General features: G+C 41.6%; 2 protein-coding genes across 3 annotated transcripts in view; one reads left to right on the top strand and one right to left on the bottom strand.

Annotated features, from left to right (window-relative positions):
- The window catches only part of TATDN2 (TatD DNase domain containing 2), a 57,015-nt gene extending 41,168 nt beyond the window's left edge, over window positions 1-15,847 (top strand). Inside the window, exons 9-13 of the transcript XR_002828005.1 lie at window positions 1,864-1,980; window positions 7,547-7,629; window positions 8,571-8,812; window positions 9,156-9,311; window positions 15,355-15,847. The gene's annotated coding sequence lies outside the window, so the exon portion shown is untranslated. The remainder of the gene's footprint in view (window positions 1-1,863; window positions 1,981-7,546; window positions 7,630-8,570; window positions 8,813-9,155; window positions 9,312-15,354) is intronic.
- SEC13 (SEC13 homolog, nuclear pore and COPII coat complex component) overlaps window positions 8,368-17,016 on the bottom strand; it is a 27,681-nt gene continuing 19,032 nt past the window's right edge. For both annotated transcript variants that reach the window (XM_006083844.3, XM_023749663.1), the window contains exons 6-9: window positions 12,695-12,828; window positions 12,156-12,279; window positions 11,342-11,488; window positions 8,368-8,790 (exon numbers count right to left, since the gene is read on the bottom strand). In XM_006083844.3, the coding sequence (XP_006083906.1) occupies window positions 8,677-8,790; window positions 11,342-11,488; window positions 12,156-12,279; window positions 12,695-12,828 (519 nt within the window). In that variant the 3' untranslated portion in view covers window positions 8,368-8,676. The remainder of the gene's footprint in view (window positions 8,791-11,341; window positions 11,489-12,155; window positions 12,280-12,694; window positions 12,829-17,016) is intronic.

Below are 17,016 nucleotides of genomic sequence, written 5' to 3'. Positions count from 1 at the left end.
TTCATTAGGATTTAACTTGTACTTTTGGGGGAGAATACTTCATTGTGGGATTGTGTCCTTATTATTGAATTCCATTACAGGCATACATATCTGGAAGCCTCCACTTTTACTGAAGTTTTAAGAATAAGATTTATCCATGAATTCAAGTGTTGTTAAATGTTCCTATTTTAAAGTTCCCTGTTAACTTTTCACTTAATGGATTTATCTTCTATTGATAATTGTCTACATCCATCATTTATTAGGAATTACAAATGGTGATTTTTAAAATTGTTCCTTAATATAGTTTATACAGGAAAGGCAAAATACATGATTTTTTTTCTATTTGTTTACTAATTTTCAAAGTACATTTGGTGTCCTAGCTACCTCCAAAATTTTATTTCTATCATAAACTCAGGGTCTTTTTATTTTTTTATTAAAAAAATTTTTTTTAATTGATTTGTTTAGAGAGAGAGGATGGGAGAGAGAGAGAGGAGAGGAGAGAAGAGAAGAGAAGAGAAGAGAAGAGAGAAAGAAACATCCATGAGAGAGAATCAAGGATCAGCTGCCTCCTGCATGCCCCCCACTGGGGATCGAGCCCGCAACCCGGGCATGAGCCCTGACCGGGAATTGAACCCGGGACCCTTGAGTTCACAGGTCAATGCTCAACCACTGAGCCATGCCAGCCGGGTGGATTTTTTATTTTTTGAAAATATTTTTTTAAATTGATTTTTAGAGAAAGAGGAAGGGACATAGAAACATTGATGAGAGAGAAACATCATCGATCGGCTCCCTTCTGCATGCCCCCCATGAGCAGATCAAGCCCACATATGCCCTGACCAGGATTCTAACTGGTTGCCTCTTGGTTCCTGGGTTGATGCTCAACCACTGAGCGACACCAGCTGGGTAGATTTTTTATTTTTTTAATCCTCACCCGAGAATATTTTTTTCCCATTGATTTTTAGAGAGAGTGGAAGCAAAGGGGAGAGACAGAAAGAAACATTGATGTGAGACACATTGATTGGTTGCCTCCTGCACACTCCCGGACCCTGGCTGAGGATCGAGCTTGCAAAGGACATTTGTGCCCTTGACCAGAATAGAACTGTGACCCTTCAGTCTGAGGGCCAATGCTGTAACCACTGGGCAACCGGCTAGGGCTAAAGGTAACTATTTTTATTGTGATTTTTTCCTTTGGCCTATGAATTATCTCTATGTGTATTGCTTAAATTTCCAAATATTTGAAGATTTTCCAAATGTATTTCTATTATTGATTTCTAATTAACTTTCATTATAGTCAGATAATATGTTTTATATGATTTCAGTTCTCTTTAGATTTGTTAAAGTTCGTTTTAGGGTCCAGAAATTAGTCTGTCTTGATGATTATTCCAGATGCACTTGAAAAGAATGCATTTAAGTGCCACTGGGTAGAATGTTCTATAAATGCCAGTTACGTCATTGAGTGATAGGTTTTTTATGTTCTATAAACTTACTGATTTTGCGGGATCTACTTGTTCTGTTACTGAAAGAGGAGTGCTGAGATCTCCAGCTGTAACTGGATTATTTCTCTTCAGTTCTGTCAGTTTTTGTTTCACATATTTTGAAGCTCTATTTTAGGTGCATACACATTTAGGATTGTTATGTAATCTTGATGAATTCATGTTCCTTTTTTTAATGTTACTCTTTATCCCTGATATTTCTTGTTCTGAAGTCCTTTTATCTTATATTAATACAGGTATCTCCTGCTCTTTGGAAGTTCATGTTATGCTGCTTCGTTTTTATGAAAGACCTACATTATCTGTTTTTACCAAATGAAAGAAATCTGAAGAGGATTTTCATTTTTATGAAAACGTCAAAAAGCAAAAAGTGTGTTCACTGTTTATTTTGCAGCAAGCCATCATAGAGGCAGCGTGCACTCGGAGCAGCAAGAGTGGCACCACCAAACTCCCTCCCCAGGACCGACACCCAGCATCTCAGCACCAGGCACCAGAGCTTCGAGCTGTGTCTGTGAGTGTCTGTGCTTTATCTCGGTTTCTTTTGTGTATCCATTAGCAATATGTGTCCCAAGGTATCAGAAAAATCTGAGAGAGCGCGTATATGGGTGTCATGTTTAGTGTAAAACTGTACATAAGTATTTTGATTGTGGTGAATGAAATATATTGTATGAGTGTTGAACTTTCCTGAGCCCACCATTTGTACTATTTACACACAGAATCTTTTTTTTTTTAAATGTATTTTATTGATTTTTTACAGAGAGGAAGGTTAAGTTCGCATCCAGTAATGGATAAGATGGAGTCTATATCGATCAGCTGCCTCCTGCACATCTCCTACTGGGGATGTGCCCGCAACCCAAGTACACGCCCTTGACCGAAATCGAACCTGGGACCTTTTAGTCCGCAGGCCGACGCTCTATCCACTGAGCCAAACCGGTTTCGGCTACACACAGAATCTTGAAAGCTGTTGAAGTTACTGTTGGTTCTGCTAGTAGTAAAGGAGTCTCTTTAAGTTGGCATCCAGTAATGGATAAGATGGAGTCTATTGCTTGAGTGGATTGATGGGTGTTTAAAGCATGGTATGTTATCATATAATTCCTGCTTTTACTATATGTAGTGTTATTTTAAGTTTTACATGTTATTTGGTAGGTTACTTTTGGGTCTGGGAGTGCTCAACATTTTTTCCATATAAAATAATGGTAATTGCTTCTTTGCTTTATGCCATTTTGGCTTGTGAAGTTTCACAGGAATGCTCTACTTTCAGATATTGGGGGAAACTTGTATAGACACTTCAGCTACCTTCTGATTAGTACACACACACACACACACACACACACACACACACTAGAGGCCTGGTGCACGAAATTCATGCACTCAGTGGGGGGGGTTTCCCCAGCCTGGCCTGTGCCCTCTCACAGTGTGGGAGCCCCGCGATCGATTTCCCCAAAGAGGTAGACCCCGCCACCCATCGAGGGCTCCTCAATGGATTGCCCCAAAGAGGTAGGCCGGAGCTGGGGGTTCCGCCTTTGCGGCTCAGCGTGGAGCCGCAGGGACCTCCAGCCTCGCCATGTGGACGCGCCAGGACCCGGCTCTGCGTGGAGCTGTGCACGCAGCGTCAAGTCCCCGCCCACCCATGCGTGCCTCGCCACACATGCAGCCCCGCCCACCCACGTGCACCTGCTGCGCACGCAGGCTGCTGGAGATGCGTTGTTACGGCGTGATGACCACATAGGCTTTTATTAGAATAGATAACATTTTTATTGATTTCAGAGAGGAAGGGAAAGGAGAGAGATAGAAACATCAATGATGAGAGAGAACCATTGATCCGCTGCCTCCTGCACACCTCCTACTGGGGATCCAGCCCACAACCCGGGCATGTGCCCTTGACTGGAATCGAACCTGGGATACTTCAGTCCGCAGGCAATGCTCTATCCACTGAGCCAAACAAGCTAGGGTGGTGGTTATATATTTTTAAAAGTCATTCCTGTTGTTTTAATTTATCTGTGTGTTTAGGCTTAAAGTGGGTTTCATATAAACAGTATATAGTGGGTCTTTAAAAAAATCTATTCCGATAGTTCTACCAGGGGCTTTTTATTTATTGTAATGACCTATATTCTTTGGTTTAAATCTGCAACATGGGTATTTGTTTTTCATTTGTCCCATCTGTTTTTGTTCACATTTTTCTCTTTTTCATGCCCACTTTTGGATTGAGTATTTTTATGATATGTTACCTTCACTATTAAGTTGTTAGCTACCCTCTGTTTTATTATTTTAGTGGTTTACCTAGGATTTACAAATACACCTTCAACATATTACTGTATGTCTTCAAATATGACACCCCTTCAGGTATACTAGACCCTTACAATAGGCTACTTTCATTTCCCTTTTCCATTATTTGTGCTACTGTTGTTACATATTTTATTTTTACATAAGCTATAAGCCCACAATGTACTTTAGTCAATATGTTTAGAGAGATTAAAGAAATTAAAGTCTTATATTTACTCAGATATTTACTATTTCTGGTGCTCATTTCTTTGTGTAGATCCAGATTTTCATTGGTAGTATTTTTCTTGTGCCTGAAGAACTTCCTTACATTTCTTGTAATACAGCTCTGCTGGTGATTCATTCTTTCAGATTTTCTTTTTTAAAGCCTGTATTTCGCCTTTTAATTTTATTTATCTTTAAAATTTATTACTTACTAAATTAGCACCATTATATTTTAAATTAATTTTTATTGTAACTGGTTAACATCCTATAAATTTCAGGTGTGCAATATTATGATTTATTTGTGTACCCTATTGTGTTCTCATCTCTAAAAGTTTAGTTTCTATTCATTAGCATATATTTGACCCCTTTACCCATTTTGCCCTCTTCCATCCCCTTCCTTTTTGGTGCCACCATTTTGTTGTACCTATGAGTTTGTTTTGTTAGTTCACTTGTTCCTTTTTTGTTTTGTATTCTACAGATGAGTAAATCATACGATTTTTGTCCTTTTCCATCGGACTTAATTTTGCTTAACATAATACCCTCCAAATCCACCTATTCTGTTACAAGTGGCAATATTTCAACTTTTTTTAATGTCATGGTAGTATTTCATTATATCTATATATTGCACATCTTATCCATTCATGCATTGATGAATGCTAACGTTGTTTCCATATCTTGGCTATTGTAAATAATGTTGCAATGAACATAGGGGTTCATATAGCTTTTTAAATGTTTTCATATTCTTTGTATAAATACCCAGAAAAGAAATTGCTGAGTCATATGATATTTTAATTAAAAAAATTTTTTTAAAAATATTTTTATTGATTTCAGAGATGGAGAGGGAGAGATAGAAACATCAATGAGAGAGAATCATTGATTGGCTGCCTCCTGCATGCCCCCTACTGGGGATTGAGCCCACAACCCGGGCATGTGTCCTTGACCAGAATCGAACCTGGGACCCTTCTGTCTGCAGGCCAATGCTCTATCCACTGAGCCAAACTGGCTTGGGCTAGTATTAATTTTTAAGGGACCTCCAAACTGCTTTTCATAGTTTGGTATGTGGCAAATTCAAGTTTTGCTTTTTGGAATTTTCTGGAATTTTTTTCTGAATATTTTCCATCTGTGGTTGGATAAATTCCCAGATGCAAAACCTGCGGATATGGAGGGCCGACTGTACTTGTTCCTCTCTCTATGTAATAGGTCTTTTTCTCTGGCTGCGTGTATAATTTAAAGTTTCAGCAATTTTATTATGGGGTATGTATGTGTTTATTGATTCTTCTACTTGTGTCTCCAATTTTCTTGGATCTGTAGGGTTATAATTTCCCAATTTGAAAAAGTCTGACTTTCTTCAAATATATAGATATTTTAAAATATATTTTTGATTTCAGAGAGGAAGGAAGAGAGAAACATCAATGATGAGCATCATTGGTCGGCTGCCTCCTGCACCCCGGGCATGTGCCCTGACTGGGAATTGACCCATGACCTCCTGGTTTATAGGTCGATGCTCAACCACTGATTCCTGCTGGCCAGGCTCTTCAAATATCTTTTTTCCCCTACCCCCCCTTAAACTTGTTTTCTCCTTGGGACTCCACTTTACACATTTCAGACCTCTTAATACTGTCCCACAGTTGCTTGGTTCATCTTTTGAGTTCCTTTTTCTCTGCACTAATTTGTATAGTTTCTATTGCTCTCTTCAGACTTAGTGTTACCTTTCTCACTGTAGTGTTTAATCTGCTCTTACTCCCATCCAGTATGTTTTCACTTTAGATACTGACTTTTTCATTTCTAGGAATTGTTGGCAACATTTTTTTATCTTCCATTTTTATGTTCCTTTTCCTTTACGTTCTTTAATATATTTATAATAGTGTTTTAAGGTACTACTCTGCTAGTTACATGGTCTCATTTCTGTGACTGTCAGGTTTCTTTTCTCCTCTCCTGGTTATGGGCAATATTTTCCTGCTTCTTTGCATGCTGGTAATTTTGGATTGGCTGCTAGACTTTGTAAATTTTGTTTTTCCTTTAAAGAGTGTTGGGCTTTGATCTGGCACTAAGTGAAATTATTGCTGGATCAGTTTGATCTTTTCAAAACTTACTTTAAGATCCAGAGCAACCTTTCCTCTAGGCCTAAATTAAGATTTACTGTTAAGGTATGCATCTTCCTTAGTACCCAATGTCTTAAGTTTATGAAGTTTTTGCACTCTAGTTATTGGGAAAATGAACTGCTGTGAATTTCCAGGAATTGTTTGGTCTATTGCTTTCCAGTCATGATGATATATGCAGATTAACACTTGGTCAAAGATTCTAAGAACCCCTTTTGCAGATCTCAGGAGCTTGCTGTCTCCTTTTTAGTATTCTGCCCCCTATGTTGTGGCTTAGCTTTCCTGAACTCTGATCTGTCTCTTCAACTCAGTGAGACCATTGGATTCTGTCTCCCTGTCCTTTGGCCTGGCAAGTAGGCTGGGATAATTGTGTTCCCCTCACTTGTTTTTGTTCTCCTTGGTACTGCCTGTTGTCATATGTACTAGTTGTTTACAGTGTGATGAACATCACAGCCGTTAATCCTTCATGTGCGCAAGTGGAGACCTCTCCTGTAGAACTCATAACGAAAGCCTGTGAAATTTCTAGTTTTGACAATTGTTCTCATTGACTTGCTGTTTTCTATTCAGAATGGATAATTATTTGATGGTAATTTTGGGGCTACCTGGGCTCAATAGATCATAAGAACCCCCCCCCCCCCCCCCCGCACCCCCTATGTAGATCCCACACAAGTATTATGGCTATGAATGGTGTGGCCCTACTCTTCCAGATTCAGTGGTTTGAGGGACTACCTTAATGTTGTCTGGGGGTTTCTTTTGCCACACTAGTTGCTTTGTTTTTGTGAAAGGATTAAAAACCGATGGCTGCTACTGCCTTTTTGCCTTGTCAAGCACTCTCTATACCTTTTAAATTATCATTTTATTCATCTCATTTGGGTGTTAACTGTCCTGGAAGGTTAACATAGCATTTCCACTTAATTAGCTTAGTTTATGGTCAAAAAATTTGGGGGATTTTTCTTAGCCCCAAATGGTGAATCTGTTACTACTCTAAGCATAAACTGTTGAAAGTGATAATTTTATATACCTCCAGATTATCTAAACTGATCCTCCCTGGTGTAAATTACACACAGAGCACATGGCCAGGACACCACTGACCTATTACTAACCCAGTGTGTGACACGGAACTAGTCCCTTCTCATTCATTTGTTGACAGTACCTGGCACCATCAGGAAGACTAGACTTGTCCCTGGGGAGCACAGAGTTTTGTTAGGGAAGGCAGACATGTATGTAAAGCTAACTAGAATTCAGTGTAGTCTGTGTCCACTGAGAAAAGTATGCAAAGGTGCCTTCTTGGGTCTTTCTTTTCTCTAACAGGAAAGAAAAAAACACAAAGAAATCACCTGCAGTTTTCATATTGTTCTTCAAAGGCTTGGATTTTACCAAAGGACCTGGAAGTCTGGGTGGGCTGGGCCATGGCCTCTCTATCCTCACTTCAATCAACATAGTTTCACTGCTTCCCATTTTATATATTACAATCTAACATTTATTTCAAAACAGGGGTTTTGCTGCAGAAAAACAAACGAAGGATGAGAAACAGAAGAATGGGGACCCACACTTACCTGTGCACACAGCCTCCTGAGGTGAGTGGCTTGACCTTTTGTCTAAGAGCATTCGTATCAAACTACTGTGATCCACTCCTAGATAACAGCTGAGGAGCCCCCGCATTCTACATTGAGAGTACTGGCTTTACCTACTTGGCAGTGGTCAGTTCTGTGCTAGTTTCTCAGTAAATTGGGGGTATATGCTTATAGTTTGTTGTGCTGCTTAATGTGTGAAAGACCCAAATGCACTGCCAGCTCACAGCAGGTCTCAGGAAATGGTAGCTATTGTTGTGACTGATGATTCAGGCGAGGGTCCCAGGGCCTCTGCTGAGAGGTGATAGTTGGCTCAGGGTCAATTTAGACCAGAACCATGGTCTCCATCACAGGCCCCTCCTGTCACTGACAGGGTCAATAAACTGAACGAATGGTGCCCTCCCTTCCGGCCAGTCTCTTAACTATATTGATATTTGGTTAGTACTGTCCTGCATTTACATGGCATTTTGTGGATCACCCACATGTATTAGCTCATTTGAGTCTTGCAACCATTCTGTAGAGCAGACTTTATTAGTCTCATTCTACAGAAGAGGATATGCATGCAGAGCCAGGGTTACAGTCCCCGTAACTGAAGACCAAGTCCAGCACTCCTTTTACAGTGCTTTGTACATGGTACCTTCTGTATAAACTCAATCACCAGGATGCTCACACTGTGACAGACCAGCAGGGACTTGGTTCATGTTGACCAACAAGAGTCAAAATGAACTTTTTTAGGGAGGATAATTAATGTAGAATTATAAACATCATGTTTAATTACTTTGGAAACAAAAACTCCCAAATAATGCCTGAACCCAAAAGGTACATAAAAATGGCCAAAAAATATTTTTAAATAATAGATCATTTGTAGTTTCTCCCTCATAATGAGTGCTTTGTAAATTACAAACCATATCAAATCATGTTAAGGCAGATGATCAATCTCGTTGCAGTTTTAACTATTCCTGGGAAAGTCATCTTGTTGGAGCGCTTCCTTGCCGCTGTTTGGTCAGTTGGTCCAGGAATTGGCAGGTGGGGAGCTGGGCCCCGCCAGTCTTGTCACTGCTCGTTCTGCTGGCCCTCTGTGACGGAAGCAGACACGGAACCCTGGCCCTTGTTGACGTCACTGATGCACACCCACTGCCCGTCGACTGACTCCTTCCACAGGGTCACCTGCAAGCCAGCACACACACAGGTCAGCACCCTTCCCTCTGCTCTCATCTCACTGGATCCCTGAATGATTGCCCAAATTCCCGAAGAACCATGGCTCACAGCCATGTGGGAAAACAGAGGACTAATCTTGGTTTCCTCACTGAAATCCCATCAAAACAGAAGAAAAATCTACACAAAGGAGGTGACATGAGTAGTTCCAAATTTCACTCCCCCTTAAAAGAACAACTATTCATGGACAAGACACCACTAAGAGAGTCCTAGAACAGGGGAGGGAGTGAGGCTGACACCCCCGCACTAGAGACCAGGCTGGACTGCATTAGAAAGGTAAGAGGGATGGCTCCATGCTAACTGCACCTCTCCCCCAGGCAGGTGCAGTTCTTCCGGAGGGAGGAGAGCACTAGGATGACATCCATCCAGCACCACAGAGGGGCTTCCAACAACCAGCACTCAGATCTTCGCAGACCTAGTTCCTACCTGCAGAATCCAGCTAGTCCCAGGGAACAGTCTGACCAGGGAACTTGGTGAGTGCAGATCGCCTCATTCAGGTCCCCAAACCAGAGTTCTGCCTACTTTTCTAAGTCACAGCCCTACCTGCTGCAGGAAGAGCCGGCAAGAACACCTCGAATCCACACGTCCCACCAACTGTACAGCTGAGAGGAAGGCAGGCAGGCAGAGCTGATTACCTCCAGAGCAAAGCCAGTGGCCCCGTTCGGCCATGTCATCCGTTGGGGCATGGACTGGCTTGAGTCAAAGCCCTAAAGAACATTAGTGGCCTTAGAGCTGCTTTTCCTGCTGAGCCCAGGAAAGAAACGAATTTGTAACCACACTTCCTGCTGAAAACAGCCTTCAGACCAGGCACCCTTCCCAGAGCACATGTGAAGCGGTGGGTCCCATCAAACATCCCTGCTTCTAGGGGCACTGGAACAGAAAGCACCGACTATGGCTGTTCCTGTCTCCAGAGCAAAACAAGTGACCTCACCTGACCACGATATTCAGTGCACTCTTGCCTGATTGGGGTCCCCAAATGAGCTCTGGGTGCTGTCCCACCAAAGCAGGGAAGCTAATTCACAGCCCCACCTACTGCTGAGTAGAATACTCAGTCCTGACCATGCAGTAAGTCTGACCAGGCAACCGTGAAGTTCATTCTATAGACTCACGTGGGCAGGAAACCAAGCCAGCAATTGTATCTAGCTGTTCTCAGCCAATAGCACACCCCGCATCCCCTACCTCAGCGTTCAAACAGCTGCCTCACCCAAAGATATATCCTAACAGCAAAGGGTCTATCTTTGCTATTAGGACCCCATCTGTCCAAAGATATTACTAACAGACACGTCCAGAAAACCAAACGGAACCTGTAAAGCCTGGAAGAGGAGACCACACTCCAGTGTGCAGGTACCAAGGATCATGAAAAACCAGGTAAATATGACACCACCAAAGGAAACTAATCAAGTTCTAGTACCTGACACTAAAGAAATGGAGATCTATGAACTATCAGATAAAGAATTCAGAGTAATCCTTTTGAAGTTTAGTGAACTACAAGGATAAATGAGATTAGTTAAAACAATGCATGAATAACACGAACTTTGGCAAAGCAATAGAAACCATCAAAAAATAAAAACTCAAATCCTAGAACTTAAAAATTCAGAAACCAAACTTAAGAATTCAAAAGCAGCCTCAACAGTATACAAGAAAGAACTATGATCTGGAAGATAGGACATTTGAAAGTATCCAGTCATAAGAACAAGAAAAAAGAATGAAGAAGAGTATAGAAAACCTACAGGAATTATGGGACCTAATGAACCCCCCCCCCAAAAAAAAAACACACCACCAATATAGTAGCCCCCCATCCATAAGGGATATGTTCCATGACTCCCCTAGTAGATGCCTGAAACGTGGATAGTAGTACTGAACCCTATACATTATACCTACGCAAAATAGAACAATTGTAAACAATATACTATAATAAAAGTTATGTAATATGGTCTCTTTTTCAAAGTTATCTTACTGTACTACACTCTTCCTTTATTTAAAGGAAGCACGTTATGGCTTCTCTTTGGCATAACTGAATTGCCAGCATCACTACTCTTGTGCTTTGGGGCCATTAAGTACAAAAAGGGTTACCTGAACATAAGCACTGTGCTATCGCAATAGTCACTATGACATAGATACGTTGGACAAAGGGATAATTCATGATGAGATAGAATCATTGATTGGCTGCCTCCTGCACGTCCCACACTGGGGGATTGAGCCCACAAACTGGGCATGTGCTCTGACGGGCAATCGAACCGTGACCTCCTGGTTCATAAGTCAATGCTAAACCACCGAGCCACACCAGTGGGCTAGAAATATCTTTAAATTTCAAGAAAATTGGAATTAACTCAAACAGTAATAAAATATGCAGAAGTTAACATCCTTATTTAAACTTAAAGGGCAGTAAGATTTAAGGATATAATTAGGACACATGCTCAAAATGCAGGCCTCATTAACTGCATTTTCCAGTGGGCAAAGACAAATGGGGCCCTGTCCCCCAGGTCATAGAAATGCTGTGTACCTTATTATCTCCACCCGAGACGGCCAGAATGTTGGCTGTGATGGACCAACTCACGTGCCACACAACATCATTGAACTTGTGCAGTAGTTTGGGAGACCACGTATTGCTTGAGGCATCGTCACAGGTCCAAATGAACACACGACCATCCTGGGAAGACAGGAGTCAGGAGATGGGGGCAGTTTTCATGTCTTCAAAGTCACTTTCTTGTTTCAGTTCCCTCTGCTCTGTCTATACTTTCTCAACTGAATGGGTCTGGCTGCCTGAAAACCAAGTTCAGAGAATGAGAAGGGAGAAAAACAAAAAACCTCTCAAAAATAGGACCAAACAAAACAGGCACAAATGATATATATAAAAGGCCTGGCTTAATTCTGGCCTGGGGTGTTGGGTAGCCCATAATTAAAGGCTTGTCCTTGGTCTTACTTTCATGATCTGCCTGGGAAGAGTGGGTAGTAGGTGAGCCCAGGTCTTCAGACTTTCCCATCCTTATTTAAACTTAACATCCTTAAGTTTGGGAACACTTGTTTGGGAACACTCTCTCAGAACTGTACCTGAGCACTTCCATTCTCTACTCACACAAGCTTCAGCAGGGGAAGCTGGTCCTGCTCTTGGCTCAGTGGAGGCAAGCCACTTGTGGCCTCATATCAAGAGTTCACTGCGTGACGACCTGCTCCACCACTCTGCTATCTGCACGGGCCCAAAGGTACTTGTTGCCCTGCTCTTACCTTTCAAGGACTCCCCTAAGGGGACTGTAAGGGCTGATGGGACTCACTCAGAGATTAAATAACACAGGATGCCCTCAGGGGTCTGAGCTGACCTGGGAACAACTGGCGATGGTGCTGGTGGGTAGACCAATGGAAGGGGCCCAGGCCACGTCTCGAACCCAGTCACTGTGTGCTTCCAGCTTCTGTTCCTCCTTCCACTGGCCATCCTCTTCCTCCCTAAAGGGGAGATCAGAAGAGAATCGGGTAGCAGCCCAGGAGCTTTCCCACACCTCTATTGTGCATGTGGATCACATTCCTTCTCCACATTGTAAGCTCCACAGGGGCTGAGAAACTATTCCATCTTTCTGATTTCGTTTGTTGAGTCTGCAGAGTTTTATCCAATTCACCAGCTATAATGCACTGCTTTTCCATAGCCAAGTCAGCTCTAGCAATTAGGAATTAGGGAAAGAGTGAATGAAACTGCTTCAGCTAACAGCAAGTTGTGTGTTTTTTAAAGGATGTCCTCTGACATTGAAAACAGTATTCTATGGGCAAGAGGAAAAAAGATGATCCTGTTTTTTTGTGAACTGTGGCTGTCATGGGAGGTAGAGTAGAAGGCTGTCCCCTTGAGAAGTCCACGAACCCCACTTACTTCCACAGCTTGATGAGGTTGTCACAGCCGCCTGAGGCAAATTTCTTGATGTAGTTGGGCTTCTGTCCTGATGGCTGGTCTATGAGGCTTCCAGGTACAACAGCAGGGGCCCAGCTGACGGCATTGCAGCCGATCTGTAAGGAGGGGGACTTGTGACTTGGCCCTTTTGCCTGGCAACAGAACACGCTTTGGCAGAGCCAAGGCTGTTGCTCATTCCCCTCTAGTCCTCAGGTCTGGCTTAGGTAGGACAGCTGTTTTGATGAACTAAGGATTAGCCACTCATAATTCTCCATTAAGGATTCCTACCAGGGTGTATATTTTTCAGCAGTATGCATTTAAAGTGAGAATTAGGGACTCTCAGGAATTTAAGAAACAGAACATTTTTCAAACATATGAAAGGAGGGCAGATTCAGAAAACCATACATAGTAAATATACAGCTTCGTGAATTACTCTGAAGCACTCTTGTAACCATCACCAAGTTAAGAAATAAGACTGCAATTTACCCCGGAAGCCCTGTCATTATGTCCTACTTGAATCACAGCCCCTCTCACCCCATAAGTACCCATTATCCTGACTTATAATCTATTTGTTTTAGTTTTGTTACCCAAATGTGCATCCTGACACTAAAGTTTAGTCTTGCTGTTTAATTTTTTTTTTGTTTATTACTGTTTTTCACATCTCTTAATTTATAGCTTCCTCCTCTGATCCTTTTATTCTTTGTAATTTTTCTGTTGAAGAATCAGTGTCATCTGATCTGTAGTTTCTCAGGCTGGGTTTTGCTGTTGCATACTCAGTTCAACAAGTTCCTCTGAATTCCTACATTGTGAGCTGGATCCAGTACGGGATCAGACTCAGGTTTGACCCCTTTGCCAAGACAACATGTGGTGGTGTATTCTTTCATCAGCAGGCACATTATGTGACATTGTCTCTCTCTATTTTGTTAGAACCTGTCAGTAATTTATGCCTCTCTTAATTCACCGAGAGTTACAAAATGGTGATACTGTAATTCATTTCTTTGTCATTTATTACATGGGATACCCTAAATAGGGACAATTCCCCTCTTAATATTTGGTTGCCCAGTGGTACAGATCAGATAGGAAAGGCAGAATATGCTTGATTCTTTCAGAATTGGTTCCCTAACTTTCTCCAAAGATGCCTGATTCTCTCTTCAATGTATGAACTCATGGATTTAGGCATATGTGGTAGGTTCAGTTCATTGCAATTATTCTCATTTTTGACACTCGTATTGCCCATCTTTGGCACCGTGAACCTGTCCAAGTTGGCTCCTTTGACATAATCCTAGTATGTCAAAATATGACTTTATTTCTTTTCAATCTGGTATGACAAGACGTACAAGCTCATCTTGTACATTTCCTACTTCAGATCTGGAATTGCCATTTCCTCAAGAGTTCTGGTTTCCTTTAGTGAGAAGCTGTATTCAAGACCATAATCTGGTGCTAGGGATGCTCTCTGCCACATAATTATTTATCTTATAATAATATTGCCAATATGATTACTAAAATCTTTAATAAAGTGTATGCAATGTCCTTCCTATTCTCCTCTAGTTCTTTTTTTAAAAAAAATATGTCCTTATTGATTTCAGAGAAGAAGGGAGGGAGAGAGAAACATCAATGATGAGAGAAAATCATTGATCAGCTTCCTCCTGCACGCCCCACACCGGGGATCGAGCCTGCAACCCGGGCATGTGCCCTGACTGGGGATTGAACAGTGACTTCCTGATTCATAGGCTGATGCTCAACCACTGAGCCACGCTGACTGGGCTCTCCCTGTTTTCATTTTATTTTTTGTGGGGGTCGGGAGGAGGTGTTTGTGTGTGAATGGTACCAACATGAAAATATGTGGATCTTTAGCTGCTCATGTGCCACACTGTTGTTTTTGTTAAATCTAACCAGAGGATATTTCCTCCATTTGAGAGATTAAAAGGGAGGGAAGATTGTAAGGAAGGGAGGGGGGTAGAATGAGAGAGAGACAGAGAGAAACATCGATGTGAGAGAGAAACACTGATTGGTTGCCTCCTGCAAGCGCCCCAACCGAGGCCGGGAATCAAACCTGCAACCCTTCAGTGTGTGGACCCACACTCTAACCACTGATACAGCACTTTAACAGTTGTACTCTATCTGCCTTAGCAGAGCACGTAGCCAATACATCCTGTACTTTGCCTTCTAACCCTCATTTACTCCTAGTTCTCTACCATAAACTGTGTATTTATACATGCATACCTTGGAGATACTGCAGATGTGGTTCAGACCACTGCTATAAAGTATCAAAATAAAGTGAGTTGTAATCTTTTGGCTGGTGGAGTCTTGCCTTTAATTTGTAAAAAGCACAGCATCAGTGAAGTGCAATAAAACGAGGTATGCGTGTATAAATGTCTTTCTAGTCATTTTTGTTGTCTGAAGCTTATTTTCTAGTAGACACATCGATTGGTTGCCTCAAGAAGGGCTCATGAAAACAATAATTCTTGAGTTCTTGCATATTAACAACTTTTTATTCTCCAAAATAAAAATTTAAAAACAGCTTTGAGGTATACCTGACATTAACTGCACATAAAGTACACAATTTGATGAACTTAGACATAGATATACTCTGAAAAACTAACACTACAATCAAGATAACAAACATATCTCCCTTTCCCCAGCTGCTGGTAAGGTGCTCCGTCCTTCCAAGGAAGCTGAGGAGGAGGCCCGCCCTCACTTCACCTGGCAACTAGCACCACTCCCGGCAGCGCTCACCCACCCAGGAGCTGCCCACACCAAGGCCTCCATCTCGGAGCTGCATCTACCCGGCCACTATCCTGCACGATGGCCCTTCTCCTGCACGACGACGCGGAGCCAGTGATGGAGGATAAGATCAATGCCCTCATCAAAGCAGCTGGAGTAAACGTTGAACCTTTCTGGCCAGGCTTGTTTGCAAAGGCTCTGGCCAATGTCAACACTGGGAATCTCATCTGCAATGAGGGGCAGATGGACCTGCCCCAGCAGAAGATCCTGCCCCCTCCACCACTGCTGCCCCAGCTGAGGAGGAGAAAGTGGAAGCAAAGAAAGAAGAATCCAGAGTCTGATGATGTCACGGGCTCTGGTCTTTTGACTAAATTTCTTTTGTAACACATTCAATAAAAAACTAAACTTTGAGAGACGTGTTTGCTTATTTTTAACAAAGTGCTGAAAGAAAAAAACTTAGCACTAAGAATATTCCACCTGGTAAAGTTATTATCCAGACTCGAAGGAGTGAGTTTTTTCTAGACAAGCAAAAGCTTGAGATGAAGTGAGCTGGGAGATGAGTTAGAACTCCTTTTCACAGAGGGCAGCTTAAAAAAAAAAAAAAAAAAAGCTAAAGGTCTTCATCATGATTAGATCAGCCTTATAAAAAGTTAAAGGGACTTCTTTAAACTGAAATAAAGGGTGCCAATTAGTAACAAGAAAACATGAAAGTATAATCATAAAGGTAAGTAAATATATAGTAACATTAGTGGACTAATCACTTACCGAGCTACTATGAAGGTTAAAAGACAAAAATAGTAAAAATGACTATCACTACAATAATTAAGGGATACAAAAGATAAAAAGATGTGAAATGTTACATTGAAAACATAAAACACGAGTGGGGAGAGAGTAAAAATGTAGAGCTTTAGAATGTATTTAAACTTAAGCTACCAACTTAAAACAAACATAAATATAGATTGTTATATGTAAGCCTCATGTAAACCACAAAGCAAACACCTATAGTAGATGCACAAATGGTAATGAGAAAGGGACCCAAGCATGCCACCAAAGAAAGTCATCAAACCACAACTACTAGTAAGAGGAGAGCAAGAGAAGAAGAAAGGAACATAGGAAGTAACAAGAGCCACAAAACAATTAAATGGCAATAAGCACATACCTATCAATAATTACTTAAAAAAATATAATTTATTGATCTTTTACAGAGAGGAAGGGAGAGGGATAGAGAGTTAGAAACATCGATGAGAGAGAAACATCGATCAGCTGCCTCCTACACACCCCCCACTGGGGATGTGCCCGAAACCAAGGTACATGCCCTTGACCGGAATCGAACCTGGGACCTTTCAGTCCACAGGCCGATGCTCTATCCACTGAGCCAAACTGGTCAGGGCTATCAATAATTACTTTAACTGTAAAACAGACTAAATTCAACAAAAGAATAACTGAATAGATAAAAAACCAAAAGCCACGAGTATGCCGCTGACAAGAGGCTAATTTCGGATATAAGAATACAGACTGAAAGTGAAGGGATGGAAAAATGGAAACCAAAAAAGCTGGGGGTCAAAACCTGCAACCCCAGG

This window comes from Myotis lucifugus, unplaced genomic scaffold, assembly GCF_000147115.1.
Source record: "Myotis lucifugus unplaced genomic scaffold, Myoluc2.0 scaffold_8, whole genome shotgun sequence".
Classification (NCBI taxonomy): domain Eukaryota; kingdom Metazoa; phylum Chordata; class Mammalia; order Chiroptera; family Vespertilionidae; genus Myotis; species Myotis lucifugus.
Note: the sequence above shows the minus strand (reverse complement) of the source record. Positions and strands in the feature narration are given on the sequence as shown.